We start from the raw sequence: 17585 nt of genomic DNA on the forward strand, positions 1-17585 counted from the left end.
CGAACTAAATGACAATTGCAAGAAGAAATCCACAAAAGGAAAACATGTAAAAATCCAAAATCAAAAGTCGTAGAAAGACATGAGTTTGATTTCCCAAGGGAAAGTAGTGCCCCTTCCCTATGAAGAGCAAAACCCTAAAATCTTTTAAGTGTGCAAGGAGGAGAAAAAGACAAAAGCCTGCTCAAATACATCATCGAAATCATTAAAAAAATACAAAAGAAAAGAAAAAAAAAAAAGACTTTTCCTTACTTGAGAAGAGTTCAGCGTAGAAGACAGTAGAAAGCAAACAGGAGTTAAAGAAAAAGAGAAAGATGAATGACAAATTAAATGCATGTCCTAGGGAGATGAGAAGTTTAAAGCAGTTACCATATAAAAGGTAGGATAATACCTAGTGTTTCCTTCAAATGATGAGATATGCATGGGAAACAAGGGCACACATCATCGTGGCCCCCCTTGCAGCCACTCGGGAAGGGGAAGAACCCCATCAAGAAGGATGTGTTTAAATATTTGTTTGAGCCTGGGTTTGATTGCTTAGCCCATTCAAGATTTATGCCCAAACAATCAAGGGGGCTAATGTTGAGGCCCAAAAATGTCATGAGCAAGCCCAAACAAGTCTCAAAGCCCAATTGTCATACAAACCTCTATTCAAGCCCAAATGCATGCAAATGAGCGAGATCGAGGAAGAAATATATTTACAAACCTGTCATGTTGCGGTAATTAGACCAGATATTCATAAATCACGCCACGTCCTATCTATCACGTTAAAATAAGCCTAAGTCACATGCTCGGGGCTTATCAAGAGAAATGTAGTGTAGATGGTTACAGCGGGCCTATGTGGAATCAAGGTTACAGAAAACTTTGGGCTACTTAGAAGGCCCAAATATCCTAGTCCATAACCTTTGGAGTCCACGGAGACTGGTGTTGAGAGAGAATCAGCCAAGTTTACCTTTTTCCCTAGCAACCTAACTAGTTCAGTTAGGACTAACCAAATGCCAGCCCTTAGTTCATGCGAAAGCCCTTCAAAACAGGCATTTAATGATGACTTTTCCTTCCTAGCTTACGCAGAAGTTCAACGCGCGAAAGCCATAAGGCACGCTACTAAAAGTAGCGCCTGAAGAAAGCTGACCTGGGAAAGTGAGTCTCGGGAAGGAGAAGCAAGAGGGAGGGAGAAACAAAAGAAAAATAGAGATTCCTTGGCAAGGGGTCATTCAGCTACAAATAAGTGGAAATAACCTTAGAAAGGGGATCCCCTGATCCTCCAGCTTCACACAAAGAACCAGAAATATCCCAGAAATATCACCTTGCAACTTTAATATTTTCCATGTCCTTCCTCTTAGTATCCCAACTATCATAAACCTTGCCATCACCATATGAAACCTAGGTTATCCAACATAAAGCACAATACAACCACCCAATCTCTCTTTTTCATGCAAAAGCTAATGAACTTCTAGCTTCTACACCACGCTTCTCTTGATCAATTCATTATTCGTTCAATCATTCTAACATTCGAGTCATTGATCTAACCGGGATATTTTCTAAGTCGAACTAACTCTTTTAAAATATTTCAGGACTTGGTACTAAACCAAACCAAGGGAGACAAGAGGACATTCTCAAAGCCCAAGTCCAACTTTTCCTAAAAGTCCCCCAACAACTGCTTCACCCTAGATTTTTAATGGTTGTTTCTTCTCATACAATGATATTCCCACAATGGTATGATTTTTCCTCTCATCAATTCCATTTTGTTGTGGAGAATATGTTACTATCGTTGATTTTTAATTCCAATATCTTCACAAAACCTTTCAAATTCCAATGAATTGTATTCTCCTCCTCTACCACTTCTGAGCTTCTTTAGTTTGAAATCACATTGTAACTCTATTGTGGCTTTAAACTTTTTAAAAACAACAAACACTTCTGACTTGTTCTTCAAAAAATATACCTAACACATTCTTGATTTGTCATCAATGAAGGTGAAGAAATACTTGCCTCTAAGGGTCTCTCACATTGGTCAACAAACATATGTGTGAACCAATTCAAGAGAAATATAAGCTTTCTAGGTTTTGTCTTTAGCAAAAGCTTCTTTGTAAGCCTTTTCTGTTGCACAACCTTCGCATACATGTTCATAATTAGCAAGTAGTGGAATGCCATATACCATATTCCTTTCTTGAAGTATTCTCAAACTGTCATAGTTTAAATATTCAAATCTTCTATGTCATTTCCAAGAAGAGCCTGCAACAATAGCTTTATTTTCCATCACAAGATCCACACACTCAAATGTGAGTGGGAAGCACATTTTTCCTTTCATTTGTACTGGGGCAATGTGATCTTGCAAATCCCTCTATCCAAATATACAGGCCATGAAATCACCTAGCCAATATGCATGCTATACCATTTGTCCTAACTGAGCAGATTTTCATCAAGTCCTGGCACAATCATGACTTCAGGAATGTATCTATAGAATCATGACTTTAGGAATGTATCTAGTGCCTTTCTTGCTGTCTACAAGGTTCATTTGCCACTGATTCCACAAGGTCATTAGTGACCATTTTACTTTGCAAAATGTATCTAGTGCCTTTCTTGGTTTCTACAAGTTTAAATAGTCATGTGGTTACTACAACCACATTCTAGGTACCAAACTCCACAATCTTTCTGAATTGGAGCCTTGTGACAAGTATAGAATATCATTGCAAAATCTTGGACTTGATTTACATAATTTTCCTTCTTTGGTTGATGACAATCTCTCATTATATGTCCAAATTTATCACAACTATGACACCTAACCTTTCCTTTGAACCAACACTCCCCATATAGCATTGTTAAAAATTCTACACATTGGTTTACCCAAATCTGTAGCTCCAACATGCTTCTCGGTTGCTTAAGTTTGGGTTTTCCACATCTTGGGTTTTGATTTCCAGTTCTTTGCTTTGTCTAGCACCTCCATGAACAAATGACTTGTTCTGAGCTTTTGAAGTAATGCACATGCTTGCAAAAGCCTTCTAAGAATTCATAGCATCTCCTAAATGCCTATTTAGTTGTTGCACATAACTATTGAGTGAACCAACAACCTCTTGCACAGTGACAGTGTTTAAATCTGAGGTTTTTTCAATTACTAGAAATATTGGATAATACACCTTAGAAAGACTAATCAAAACTTTTTGCACCTCTATGACAGGTTAGGTTTTCACCAAAAGATTTTATTTCATTTATCTAGTCAAATAGCCTAGTAAGGTAATCAGATAATGATTCATTGTCCTTCATTCTCATGTATTCAAATTCACAACGTAAACTCGAAATTTCACTAACATCACTTGTCCATCACCTCAAATTCTTCCTAGAGCAAATCCCAAGCTTCTTTGGATGTCTCCTAATTCACGATTCGAGAGAAAGTCTCCTTAAACACAACACTTTGAATGATACCCAGAGCTTTGGCATCCATCATTAGTTGCTCCTCAAGGAAAGCATCAATTTCTTCATCGCCATCATCAAATTATGAGAAATTCTCCTTCTTCTTCAAATTTTCCTTTGATTTCTTCTTTGAATCTGGAATTACATTCCCTTTGTCAACAAGCTTCCAAATCCTCTGAGATTTGAAGATCATGACCATTCGAACTTTCCAACAATTGAACTTAGTACCATCAAATATAGGAGTCCTTAGCTCACCACTTTCGAATCCAGCCATTTTAGCTTGAATCGATTCGAATCTGAGAGTTTTCTCATTGGATTTCTCTTGCGATTCACACAGTGAATGACATCCAATTCAAATCAAACATGAGCTCTCGATACCATGATGATCTATGTATTGCAGTGTTAGTGTTGTATATTTTGCAGAGAGAAAACAGAGGAGAAAGATAATGATTTCAAACAAATTCAGATAGCACAAGTCTTGCTCTTCATCCTATATTCCTTTTTAGAATGTAACAGTGCATACAACCATTGAAATCTGCAAGTGAGCGCCTATGAGCTCATCTCAACCATCTAAACACTGTCCCTTAAAATAAAATTCACATCTGAGCCTAAGGACTCTAACTAATCTTAGTGGTCCATTTGAAACAATTTAATTAATACACCAGCAAGAAATAAAATAGACTATAATTAATCAGTTTAGAGCCTAAATTCCCACATTATGATCTTTCGACTACCCTCAAGTTCAAACTTATTTCTCTAAGGATAATACTTAAGTACTCACTAAGGAATAACCAATTTACTAACTTCATAATGTGGCCCGATGAGAATAGGCCACCTGTTTTATCTAAAATTGCCCCAAACATTGGTTATCTTTGTAACCAAACATCAATCATCTCCTTCACGCTCAAGCCTTGTTTTCTTCGTGCACCCCAACAACAACCCAATCAAAAAGGACAGGAGTGCGATTGATGTCGAAGAGGACTAAGTGGGGTCGCCGAATGAGAGATGGGTGGAGTTGGGGTCGCTAGGGAAGGAAGGGATTGGAGGTGAGCTCGCCGAGGAAGAGAGGGTTTGGGGGTGGGCTCGCCTAAGAAGAGAGGGATTGGGGTGGGTTCACCGAAGAACTGAGGGATTTAGGGTTGGTCTCGCCGGAGAAGATAGGTGTTGTTCTCACCGGGGAATAGAGAGGCGGAATCGTTAAAGAAAAGAGGGGGTTGTCTGCACAGCAAGAAAGGAGGAAGAAGGTGGTGTTTGTTTGGTTATAAGGATAGGAAAGAGTTTTGGGTGAAATTCATTTGACGTGTCAAATCTGTATTGAGTCATGCAGGGTATTGAGTAACATAGGTACTCTTTCCCCTAATTTATATCAGAATTAAGGGTAAATGACAAAAAACTACCACAACTATTGGTGTCACGTCACTATCATACCTCATATTTTAAAATTGACAATGTCATACCTCATCTTTAGAATTTGGTCCAATGTTATACCTTCCGTTAGCTTGGCCGTGAATTTCTCAGTTAAATGCTAACGTGGCTTGATTTGAGACCCACTTTCTATTAAAAAATTAATAAATATTAAAAAATAATAATTTACCCTTAAAAAAAAAAAAAAAAAAAAAAAAAAAAAAAAAAACCCAATCTTCCCTAACCCCTTCCCCTTCCCCTCATCCTCCCATGTCTTCTCCCCATCTTCATCTTCTTCCCCCTACCTGCAACCCAGAAAAAAAAAAAAAAAAATATCCCAGTTCGTCTTCCCCCCGCACCCACCCTCTTCCCTCCTCTACACACCCCACAATCCCAGTTCGTCTTTCACCCACACCTATCCTCCGCACCCACCCTCTTCCCTCCTCTACACACCCCACTCCTTAAATCCACACCCATTCCCCCCATTTTCTCCACGCCCAGGTTCTCCACCCGCGAGATCGGCCTAGCGAATGGGGTTTCCCAATTCCACCTCACGAATCCGGCGATGACGGCGTAGACAGGATCTGGCAGGTAGTGGGTGCGAGGGTGGGTGCGGAGGATTTAGGGAAGACGGGAGGGGGGAGAAAGGGGTGGTTGCAGGGAAGGGGGGGTCAGGGAAGATGAAGATGTTTTTTTTTTTTTTTTTTTTTTTATGGGTTGTAGGTTGGGCTCAGGTGGGGGAGAAGAGGGGATGGGGAGGAGGGAAGACAAACTAAGGGTGGGTGCGGGGGGAAGACAAATGGGGATAAAGAAAGAGAAGGGGGAAGAAGATGAAGATGGGGGAGAAGAAAGAGAAGGGGGGGAAGGGACGAACTGGGGTTTTTTTTTTTTTTTTTTTTTTTTTTTTAAATTTTTACACTTTTCTTTATTATTTAAATATTTAAAAAATATTAAATGATTTTTTTTTTTAGTTTTTAATAAAAAGTGGGCTCCGTCGTCTCAAGTCACGTTAGCATTTAACAGAGGAATTAACAGACATCTGACGGAAGGTATAACATTGGACCAAATTCTAAAGATGAGGTATGACATTGTCAATTTTAAAATATGAGGTATGATAGTGTCGTAAGACTAATAGTTAAAGTAGTTTTGTGTAATTTATCCAAGAATTAAATATGGCTCGAATAAAACAACGAAACGCTTCAGCTTTTGAACATGATGGTATGATACAATCACAAACACATTTAAACATATCAATTCATGATATTTACCACCAACTTCTACAATTTCCATTTTCCCTTTCCATAAATAATCAAGCCTTTGTCCAAATTGAAATCAGAACCATATTTGTATATTGTACGACGAAAGACTTCCATAAATCTAACCGAAAGAAGAAATCACATGAGCAAAGCCAGATCCTAGTGTCTCTTAAGCCTTAGGCCTTCCGAACAGAGCACAGATTATGCTTAATATGCCACCGCTGATAAGAGCCTTCAGAATTCTTAGCTTCCCCTTTGTGTATGGTGGGTATCTTATGGAAGCATCACCGAAGAAACCTCGATAAACAACTGCCTTCTTATGGCTAAAAGCGTCGAAAGAGAATTTTCCATGGTACGCACCCATTCCGCTTTCCCCAACTCCTCCAAAAGGCAAGGAGGGAACAGCAAGCTGCACAATCCAGTATATATAATCCAAATTAGATTCTAAACAGATTTCAGAATAACGGAAATAGGTTAACCAGCGTGCACGTATGTGTTATATGTAACAGATGGAAATGCCTAAACTGTAAAGGATGAACATGTACTGGTTTGTTTCAACAAGTTTGAGGACGAAGTATTTACATGTATGGTAGTGTCATTGACAACCAAACCACCGGCAGAGACGGTATTTACAAAGTGCTCCTTCAGCTTCTTCTTGTTGGTAAACAAATACGCAGCAAGAGGCTTTGTTCCTGAGTTTATCAAATCAAAACTGTCTTCCATTTTGTCGACCTGTTACAAACAAAAGGGAAGATATTGCATTTGATCTCCAACCTTGCGTGCATAAAATGCAGAAAAAATTCAATCTATGAATGCTGCTCCTTCAAAATGTTTCCGCTATTAAAACACGCAACGATCAGCCTACCTTTTTGTGCAAAATGAAGGTAGCTATACTACTTTCCCATTCAAATCACCCCCACCCATATGAGAACCATGTTACATATGGTGAGACTGCCAGAGCTATTTAAATCAATTGGGGAAGGCAGTCTTTTATCGAGAGAAAAAAAAAATAAAAAAAAAAATTCGTTGAGAGCATAAATTCAAGACAACAAAATTTGTGTTTCTTACCGTGAGAATGGGAAGCAAAGGGCCAAATATTTCCTCACTCATGATCAAAGAGTCTTGTGGAACATCGAGCAAGATGGTAGGAGCTATCCTCCTGTGATCAAAAGAAGGGAGCACTAATCCCGCATACGGTACAATATAACACCCTATTAAATCACAGAGAGAGAGAGAGCTAAGAAGAGAACAATCGAAGACAGTATACATACAAGTTGGTTTTGTCCATTTCACCTCCATGGACAATCTTTCCACAAACCTTATCCTCATACAAGAGCTTCGTCAAGCGAGCAAAGTGATGAGGATTCACAATACGAGACAAATCTTTTGATTCTAGTTGATTCTTTCCATAGAAGTTCTCCAATTCTTGTTTCAGAGAATCCACCTGTGAACAAAGAAAATGACGCAGATGGCACAAACAGCAAAGCAAATTCAGATCTTCAATGGCATACAAAGGTAACCTTACCAGCTTAGGAGCAAAATCTTTTGTTGTTATGATATAATCAGGGGAGACGCAAGCCTGTCCATTATTACACCCCCACTTACCAACGATTATTCGCCTACAAGCAACCTAGGAGAAACAAAATATAAGTTTTACATGAGATGAGATGAAAATCACAACACCGTTAGTAGCAGCAAGTAAAATATATCAAATATTACTGATGGTATGCAAGAAGGAAGATCTATATACTTGTAAGTTAATGCCAGAATCAACAATAACAGGAGATTTTCCTCCAAGCTCCAATAGAACAGGTGTAAGGTGCTTTGCAGCACTAGCCATCACTATACGTCCCACTCTTGCATTTCCTACAAATTTAAATATACATTTTTTTTCAATCAATTATATAAAAATCAACTGTAATCTAAGGAAAACGAAAGATGAAAATGAAAGGGAGGAAAATGACGAAGAACCTGTGTAACATATTTTATCCCACTTTTGCTCTAACAGTGCAGATGTTTCAGCAACAGCCCCCTCAACGACTCTTATACAAGAGCTATCCATATATTCACCTAATAGTTTTGCAAGCAATGACGATGAGGCTGGAGCAAGTTCTGATGGTTTAAGAACCACAACATTACCAGACGCAATGGCTCCAACAACTGGATCAAGTGACAGTACTGGAAAACAGATACTACACTATTACTTTTGTTTGAAGACAGGATTAATTAGGGCTATAGAGCTCAATGCCTAAACTTTAAAAAAACATGTCCGGTATAAACGTACAGAAAGGATAATTCCATGCTGAAATTACTAGTATAGCACCAAGCGGTTCAGACACTATTTCAGCTGACGCAGGAAAAACTGCTATCGAAGTTTTAACCTGTAGTTAAAGGGAAATATTCCGATGGAAATATTACTCATCGGAAATTAGATTGGAAACAAACATTGAATTAACTCAAGAATGCCGGTGTAGACAAACAAGATGACTTAACGGTTGCCATTCATCGGAGTTGCTGACAAAGACATACCTTTTCTGGCTTCATCCATTTCTTCAGCTCCTTAATTGCCAATTTACACGAGTTTTTTAACATAGATATCTACACGAAAACCATATTACCAACATATGAAGTCAGTAACAAATAAAACATTCATGTGCAGGCCCTACATAACTGGATGACTTTATTGGTTAGGCAAGCATTTTGTTTCAACAATTTTATACTTCACATATGTAGGCGAGCCAAATGATTGTGTTCACAACCACAAGCACGCAGTGGCTGGGAAAAGATGCTCTCCATTTGTTTACCAAATGAGGAGAGCCAATTTTTCAATCGAAACTGTTCGGGTGCAGAAACATCCGGTTCGGGTGGACCACGAAATCCACAGTTCAGATTCCGACCCACCCTCTCCATCTTGTATAGAGTCAAAAGAGAGCCATATCCACAATAGTACATATGTAAGATATCTATAATTCAATACAAACGTATACCTGTATACGTATGTAGGTGTGTATATATTTGCTCGATATCCTTTATGTCGTTAGACTATGAATTAGCATCGCACATATTTACCTAATCAGGAATTTGAAAGTTTAAACATCCATCTCTACTATAGGTTTAAAAAAACCCAACCATATTTATTGTTGTCAGATTATTCCTGTAAGTTTCTAAATAGTTTAAAACGTTTTTGTCCTGCATGGATAAAAATAACAGAAGTTGACTCCCCAAGTTTCTGCAGATATCCTATGCAGTTTATGGCAGGTTCATTCTTTACCTTTTCTCCGCATAACACCTAGCTTATTACAGTTACTCGAAAAGACAAGGTTTAACTATTTTCAAGATCTACCCTGACACCCAACAGACATGAAATGTGCTCCTCTGCTTTCAAGAGTTAATACTAATAACCCCAATTATAAAGCCCTACCCGGCTACCCACTCCCCACCAAACAAAATTTAAAAAAATAAATGCTAGGCTTTCCTTCTCATCCTACAATATTAAACGATTTTTTCGACCACCTATTTTCTTGGTTACTATTTAAAGATCTTTATGCAAAAAATAAACAGACTCCCAAATCGTTTATTCATTTTCTGGTTACCATTTTTCTCATTTAAACACTGAAATTTTGACAACATTAGTCGAAAGGTTAAACTATTTCTAATTTGGTTGAATTTTTGCGGAATTGATCTTGAAAGCATGATATGAAATGTAACAATTCTAATCATCAGATAACATTGCACGATAAAAAGGAAAGCCGAAAAGATTCAAGTAAAAAAGTTGCCCAGTCTCCCAAAAAAAAAAAAAAAAGGCTGCCTTTCAAATGGAGGGAATGCATCCTCACAAATGGTGTGAGAGACGATTTTGTCTGTGCACTAAATCCGATCCCTGCACATCTGTCACAACTCACCAACCATAAAAGTAGCAACTTCTAGACAAAGAGCAAAGTTTGGCTAGTTTTTTTTTATGAAAGTGCAAGTGGGGTCATTGGTCGAAAAGGATCATCTTCGAATTCTTTTTATTTAATATTCTTTATTAAATAATTTAGATCCTTAAAATTTGATCCAACGATTAAAAAAACGAACCCACTTTAAAATTTATAATAACTTTAATAGTTGGATTAAATTTCAAAAATCTGAATTATTTAATAAGAAGGATTGGACGAAAGGGATCCAGAGACGATCCCTTTCCCCATTGATTAACCCTGTGATCCACTCCACCCACTTTTTACTTTCTTCCTGCATGGCTCATTAAATTCCCTCAACACTTGACTAATCATTTTGAGCATAGTAAAGTAACAGAGCTAACTTGTGACACCTTAATGCTTCACTGTTACATATACCCCACATAAACTACTACGTGACAGAAGCACGTTTTACCCCCACATGTGACAAGGACTCCCCACCTAATTCCAGAAAAATTTGGAAATTATGACCCGGATTTAGAGTCCATGAAATGGAAAATGGAAAATGCAAAATGCAAAAACCAAAAAGACTGCTATCTAATCAAGAAACAAATAGCAGTTACAAACTTTTAATCAAAAATAGAACCGAACTAATTGAGAAATAAGACCGTTTGCAAACCTTCAATCGAAAATGAAAGTGGACGCTTATTTTTGTTTAGTGGGATCAATTTGTGCATATTTTTCTAGGCAATGATGTAACAAAACAACTGAGTGAGCAATCAGCATATAATAGAGTGTTGTATTGAACTACATCAACCACCAAATTCTGATCACAACCCAATTCATGATTTAGCATACAGAGATGAATCATTAACATGTAAGAGAGAGAGTTGGTGAGACGTGAGAAGTGCATCAATCAATCAGCATGTGCACACCAAAACAGTCAGCAACCAACTAAAAAATTCAAGACCCAATTCATGATTTAGCTGCGCATATAGATATGAACTATGGACATGCGCGAAAACAGAACACCATGTGAGAGAGAGAGATAGTTGGTGAGATATTAAATGAGAAAATCGGATGACCTCGTAGACTTGGGATTCGAGTTCGGGCTTGGAGAGGTCGGAGCGGAGAGCGTCAACGATCTCCCGCTCGTTTTTGGTGATGAGCTTGAGTATGCACTTGAACTGCGACACCCTCCATTGATAGCTTCGAGTCTTGCCGGAGACGAAGGACGCTCTCAGCTCCTTCACCACCGCAGAGGCGGCTTCTTCGTCGAAAGGCTTGGCCGCCGTCTGCTTCTTCTCCTCAATCGCCATTGAACCCATGGTAGAACTAGAAACGGATAGATAGAAGAATAACGTATGTGTGTGTGTGTGTGAGTATATATGAATCGAGTGTGTGCGGCAAGGAGAAGTGGGAAGATCTCTCCCTATCTAACTTGCGAAGGAAGAGAACAAAAGTTTGACCGGTGAAGGAGATGATGTCACACACGGAGAAAAACCTGATCAGATAGAGGCTTGGTCTCCTGCAACTTGGGGTATTTAATAATCTTTTTTTTTTTTTTGTTTTTTTTTTTTTACACTCAATTATTTTGATTTGCCCATTAAAATTTGAGGAACTGTTTTTCTTTGAATTTGTGAGAAATTGTCAATTTTTTCTATAAATTTTAATTCTGATTAAATATTCTTTGAACTTTTATAATTGAACAATTTTCTCTTAAAATTTAATTTTAGCCGATTGCCTTCGAAAATTTATAATTGGTCAATTTCCTAATTGAACTTAATTTTCGCGATTACCCTGAACATTTATAATTGGACTGTTTCTAATAATGAATTTGTTGAGATGAGTAAAAGCAAAGTTCGCTTGGAACGAAATTATAAACCAAAGAGAGGAAAGTAAGGCCCAAAAGATGAGCACAACAGCATCAGTCCTACACCAATTGATATAATGTTTTACATGAACAATGATTTGAGACGTTTAAGGCACCAAAGGCACCGCAAAAGAAAGAAAATTTTGAAAAATCTATATAAGGTAGGAAATATAGATGGATAAATCTACGAATTTATATCCCTTGCTTCAATCTCAGAGGATCCAACATTGTGGAAACAGTCTAGATGAAAACTGAAAACCAAATTACGATTTTCCAGGAAAAACAAACATGTAACCTTTGCAAATTCCATGATTCCAGGACCCTCACACACCAAATAAAGATAATGCAGTGCAACTCAAAAAAGGTAACCTCAAAATCCCATGATTCCGCCAAATCTTATCTCGAAAGACAACCTCAAAATCCCATGATTCCGCCAAATCTAATCTCGAAAGACATCATCATTTTGAAGTCATTGTCAACTCCCTATCGGATCAGGATCCTCTCCTGATCTTTGTATGGGGATTCTCATGACCAAGAATTGTGGGTTGTTGGATGAAAATCCAACGGTTATAATTATTATAACTTTAAAGGGACCCTCATGTTTGTAGCCGTTGGATTTTCATCCAAGGGCCCACACTTCTTGGTCATGAAAATCCCCATACAAAGATCAGGAGAGGATCCTGATCCCTCCCTATCTTCCTTGTTTTTAATAAATAATATTACATATACTAAAGGATGGGAAGTGGATTAAGTCTCACAATGGTAGTAATTATGTGGTTCAAATTCACATTTGGCGAAAATCGAACCTAAGATTTCTCACTTGAACCTTTCACAATTATTTAAAAACATAGTTTTTTGGGTTAGTAAAAAGATGAGACTCTCTCAAAAGTAGGACTATCTATGGATTTATGCCATCTCAGATTTTTTGCACAATGGTTTATAATATTGACACATGAGTCTATTATGAAGAGTCCCACTTTATATGGCTTAGCCTACTTTTCCATCCGCTTAATATAGATAATATTGTTAGTTTGAAAACAAACAAAATTCAACACTAGGCAGTCTAGGAGTTTCAGTGGGAGAATGGGTAGGTGAATCTATAAAATCAATTAAATTAAAGTTTAACGGTCAAAATGATAAGTCTTCATTTATATTAATGTTTTATACGCATTCTACAGCATTTTAGCCTGTTTTTTAGAAACGTATACCTGTAATCTATCAACTGAGAAAGTTTATCAACGCATAGCACGAACAAATAAAAGACAAAAGTTTCTTAATACGATCTAGAGAATAGAAAGGGAGATTATATTTACGCACTCCAAATTACTTCTGTAAGATCCCATATCGCCTAGGGGAGTAATCCTTATATGTATATTCTCATCCCTACCTAGTACGAGACCTTTTGGAAGCTCACTGGCTTCAGGTTCCATGGGAACTCCGAAGTTAAGCAAGTAGCGCACAAGAGCACTCCTACGATGGGTGATCCACTGGAAAGTTCTCGTGTGAATTCCCAGAAACAAAACCGTGAGGGTGTGGTAGGGGCTCAAAGCGGACAATATCGTGCTATGGTGGTGGAGCGGGCCTGGATGTGGTGGGGCCCAGGTCGGGATGTGACAATTTGGTATCAGAGCCTAACTCTGACCATAGTGTGCCGACGAAGACGTCGAGCCCCTAAGGGGGGTGGATTGTAAGATCCCACATCGCCCAGGGAAGTGATCCTTATATGTATATTCTCTTCCCTACCTAGCACGAGGGTTTTTGGGAGCTCACTGGCTTCAGGTTCCAATGGGAACTCCGAAGTTAAGCGAGTAGCGCGCAAGAGTACTCCAATGATGGGTGACCCACTGGGAAGTTCTCGTGTGAGTTCCCAGAATCAAAACCGTGAGGGTGTGGTAGAGGCCTAAAGCAGACAATATCGTGTTACGGTGGTGGAGCGGGACCGGGATGTGGTGGGGCCCGGACTAGGATGTGACAACTTCTCCCACACTTTTTTAATTTTTTTTAGTGGTGTGTGAAAAATATTTAAAAATTAATATTTTTCTATCACAATAGAAATTCGAACTCTGAAACTCTTGCAAAAGCAAACGTTAATATTCTTTAGTCAGTAGACTCAGTACAACGTTGTCAGTAATTCAAGTGAATAACCCATCATGAATATCATGAGTTGATATACAGCTAGAAATCTTCGTTATAACATAATAGAAAAATAATAGAGTATGATTCGCTCCCTTCCAAATCCTCTTTCCCTTCAGTCTTCTCCTATTTGAACAGTCATAATTAATCCACGTTAATATTTTGTGTTGACTTTTTTATAGAGATAGAAAGACAAAGAGGAAGGTGAGAGAAGATGTGAAGGGATTGGAGGGAAGGGACTAATGCTCCAAAAAGAATGGCCAGGTCATCATAAATGGAACCCATGAGTCAGTAATCACATATTTGGATCCCATTCGGATCCTCTTTGTGAGGATCCTAGAGATCCTCAAATCCTATCTGTTCATCGTACATCGTGCAGCCATAAATCGTTTTGAATTTTCTATTTAAAATTAAACGCAAATAGTACCTAATAAAAGTTAACCATTATGTACGATGAACATATAAGATGTGAGAAGGATCCTCATCCATTAGTCACAAACCATTACATAGGGCTTTACGAAACCGATTCACCGTGGTAGTGACGTTTTACTTCAATAGTGTATTGATATACCTCGTAAAACTAGTGAAATTTAGCTAACCATTTTCTCTAATACAAATCTTGGGGTTGGAACTTAAATCTACAACTTTCTCATCTTATTTTGTGATTATCACATGAAAATCGATTTCGTAAGCCAATTTATTGATTATGCATCACAAATGGTGACATGACAAAGTCAAGCCTAACAAGTAACATCATGACAAGATTCACTACTTAATTAATTAAGGGACCTCTAAAAAAAATTAAGTAAGGGACCATTCTACCCACAAAAGGACCATTCAAAACCCTAGATTAGGTTATATTTTCAATCCTCATCATTAACAACTTGAATAAACCCATCCAAATTTGTATCTTTGAGAAAAATGTTTTATAAACTCCATAAATTATTGTGTGATACCAAAATTTTTACATATGGTGTTACCATGATAACATTACGTAAACGAACGTCTCTACCATAACACATAAATAAGTTATATATATGTAACAGTATTCCAGTACCATAATATAATTTTAAGCTCCTTTAGCTCCCCACATGTTTTCAAGAACAAATAAATCAACACGCCCATCTACCACATGAAAACTCAAAAACCATGAAGCACGAGCACTCCAAACATTTAAACACTTCACATGCAAATTAACTCAAACAATGAAGCAATGTTTTGAAATGGAAGACATGTACCACCAGAAATGATCTGCGTCTGCGTACGTAATTGAACGTTTCACACTTTCAAGTTTGAACATGTATAGTAGCCTAGCTAGCAGACTTTCTGTTATGCCACATCAGTGCAACAGAAAAAAGCTGTTTATGAAAATAAATTGATATCGAAATTATTATTCACGATATTTGTATTAAAACTTGTCAAAATAACCAAGTTGACATGTTGTTGACATGTTAACATTCTCTAAATTTTATTACCAAAAGAAACGAATGCATGTTAGACCAAATTATCTATATTTTTACACCCAGCTAGAAAAGCAATCACTATATCTTTGTTATATCAGTTTTGTGTCAGTTATTTTTTATTGAAGCACATATATATATAGTTTCACCCTGGAAATTTTCAATGAATTAAATATGAATCATTTCACTACTAATTGTATCAACATCTGTTGTATAAAACTACACATCTAATGAATTGTACTTACAACTTTGGAAATTGGCTAAAATATGTATGAAACTTAAGTAATTGGCTAGAATGATCAGAAACTAAATATTGATCGTCAAACTCACCTTTACAAACTCATGATACCTTCAAACATCATTGGGTAATGCTTAGGAAACTAAATTTGTAAACAAAATTTGCAAACTAAATGGTGTCACCAATCATCAACTTTCATGTCATTTAGTTTACAAAATTTTATTTATAAATTTAGTCTTCCTACAATTACCCAATATCATTTCGTCCTTATAGATCTTTTTTTTAATTGATTAATACTTGTGTATTGTAGACGCATTAAAACAGCCAATTTTCTTTGAAACTTTAGCAGTTTTTGGTGACTGGTTGAAAATTGAAATGACGAATATATCGCTGCAATATTTACCAAATTGGGCAGCTACCCATACCACCTGGTCCAGCCCAAACTTATATTCTCTCTCACATGCATTATCAATAATAACCCAAAGCCCCAACAAACCAAAAGATAAATTAAAAAACACACAAAGATTAGTGGGAGAGAGAGAGAGAGAGAGAGAGAGAGAGAGAGAGAGAGAGAGAGAGAGAGAGAGAGAGAGAGAGAGGAACCTAACCTCATGAACGTAGGCTTCAAATTCAGGTTTGGAGAGGTCAGAGTGAAGAGCATCGACGATCTCTTGTTCGTGGTGCTCCGCCACCTTCACGAGGTTGTTCAGCTGCGACACCCTCCACTCGTAGCTTCTCGTCTTGCCGGAATTATAACTGGCCCTCAGCTCCTCAACCATGGCCAACGCATCTTTCGAATCAAAATACATCCTCTTCTGCTCCTCCACGGTCGCCATGAATATATCAAATGATATATCTTCTAAATAAAAGGGAAAGGTAGCTTGGTCCCAAAGATATATATTTATGTGTATCTGTGTGTGTGTGTGTGTGTGTGTGTGTCTGAGAGAGAGAGAGAGAGAGAGAGAGAGAGAGTGAGTATATAGAAGCCAGGCAAGAAACAAAAACAAGGTTACAAGTGATATGTGTCTTGTTTGTATGCATTAGCTGAAAATGCTTTTCAATATAGTATGGTAGGTGACGTTGGTGGTCTCTCTATACTCTCAAGTGGGGTATAACACACGTCGGGGGATAATATTTATTTGTGTTTTTGTATGAAATTACAACAAAATAAGGACAATTTTGTTAGGAATTTTCGAAGGAGTTTAAGGCGTAGGAACGGAGAGAACAAGAGTTTGGCCTCTCGTAATCGATGCGATGATAAGTGTTCTATTATTGAAATTATATATAAATTCTCATTTTAGGAAATCCTTTATATTATCAATAATGCTTGTATCTCTTTATGGGGCAACGTACTTTTTCTCTAGTTACAATTAACAAAAATTTATTGTCCACATATTATAATCGAAACCGTTCATTCTTTTTATCATTATCGAAGGAGTTTTGAATGATAATAAAGAGAATGAACGGTTCTGATTATAATATTTGACCGGTAAAAGTTCGTTAATTATAAAATGGAAAGACAAGTAATTTCTTCAGAGATAGAAGCATTATCCTATTATTAGAGTGAATGTCTTCGTTGAGAACCTCCATGCCGAAATAAAAGGAGGAATATGCACCAGGCCACAAGGTCATCTGGAGAATGAGGATTAAAACAAAACTAATTCAAAACAAATATTATTTTCAAATTTTCAACACCAAAATGTTGAATTTTATGTAGTACTATATGGAGTTGGTTGACCCAACTTTGTAAAGTCTGCCCTTGATTGAGATCTATATTTGGTGAAATATAGATTGTAAAAATTAGGTTAACGACTTCGTTCATATTTCCAACAGATCAGAATTCAAGAAAATACTGCTTCTTTTTGGTCAAGAAATCTGAATCGAAAAGTACTCTTGCCTAGCAATCAGCTTTACAATCCCCTT

At 37.4% G+C, this 17585-nt stretch overlaps 1 protein-coding gene across 2 annotated transcripts; it reads right to left on the bottom strand.

The window, feature by feature from the left end:
• Positions 1–5986: 5986 nt before the first annotated feature.
• Positions 5987–16584, bottom strand: LOC137740965 (aldehyde dehydrogenase family 3 member H1-like). Of its 2 annotated transcripts, none has more exons than XM_068480779.1 (10): positions 16271–16584; positions 8592–8660; positions 8347–8443; positions 8034–8240; positions 7813–7928; positions 7588–7692; positions 7334–7506; positions 7131–7221; positions 6645–6794; positions 5987–6471 (listed from the first exon to the last, which is right to left on the bottom strand). In XM_068480779.1, exons 1-10 carry the CDS (start codon positions 16496–16498, stop codon positions 6232–6234), a joined length of 1476 nt encoding a protein of 491 aa, XP_068336880.1. In that variant the 5' UTR covers positions 16499–16584; the 3' UTR covers positions 5987–6231. The 2 variants fall into 2 exon arrangements, with proteins under 2 accessions (XP_068336880.1, XP_068336872.1); XM_068480771.1 differs by lacking the exon at positions 16271–16584 and adding an exon at positions 11044–11457.
• Positions 16585–17585: the final 1001 nt, after the last annotated feature.

The sequence above is a fragment of the Pyrus communis genome, chromosome 1, assembly GCF_963583255.1.
Source record: "Pyrus communis chromosome 1, drPyrComm1.1, whole genome shotgun sequence".
In the NCBI taxonomy this organism is placed as follows: Eukaryota; Viridiplantae; Streptophyta; class Magnoliopsida; order Rosales; family Rosaceae; genus Pyrus; species Pyrus communis.

Bases quoted from the DNA above. Each gene is read 5' to 3' on its own strand.
- LOC137740965 (XM_068480771.1), bottom strand. From the start codon at position 11,286: ATGGGTTCAATGGCGATTGAGGAGAAGAAGCAGACGGCGGCCAAGCCT. The intron at 7,507-7,587 runs GTAAGGTTACCT...CTTTGTTCACAG, and splicing joins AAGATTTTGCTCCTAAGCTG to GTGGATTCTCTGAAACAAGA. The intron at 6,795-7,130 runs GTAAGAAACACA...TGTTTGTAACAG, and splicing joins CTTTGCTTCCCATTCTCACG to GTCGACAAAATGGAAGACAG.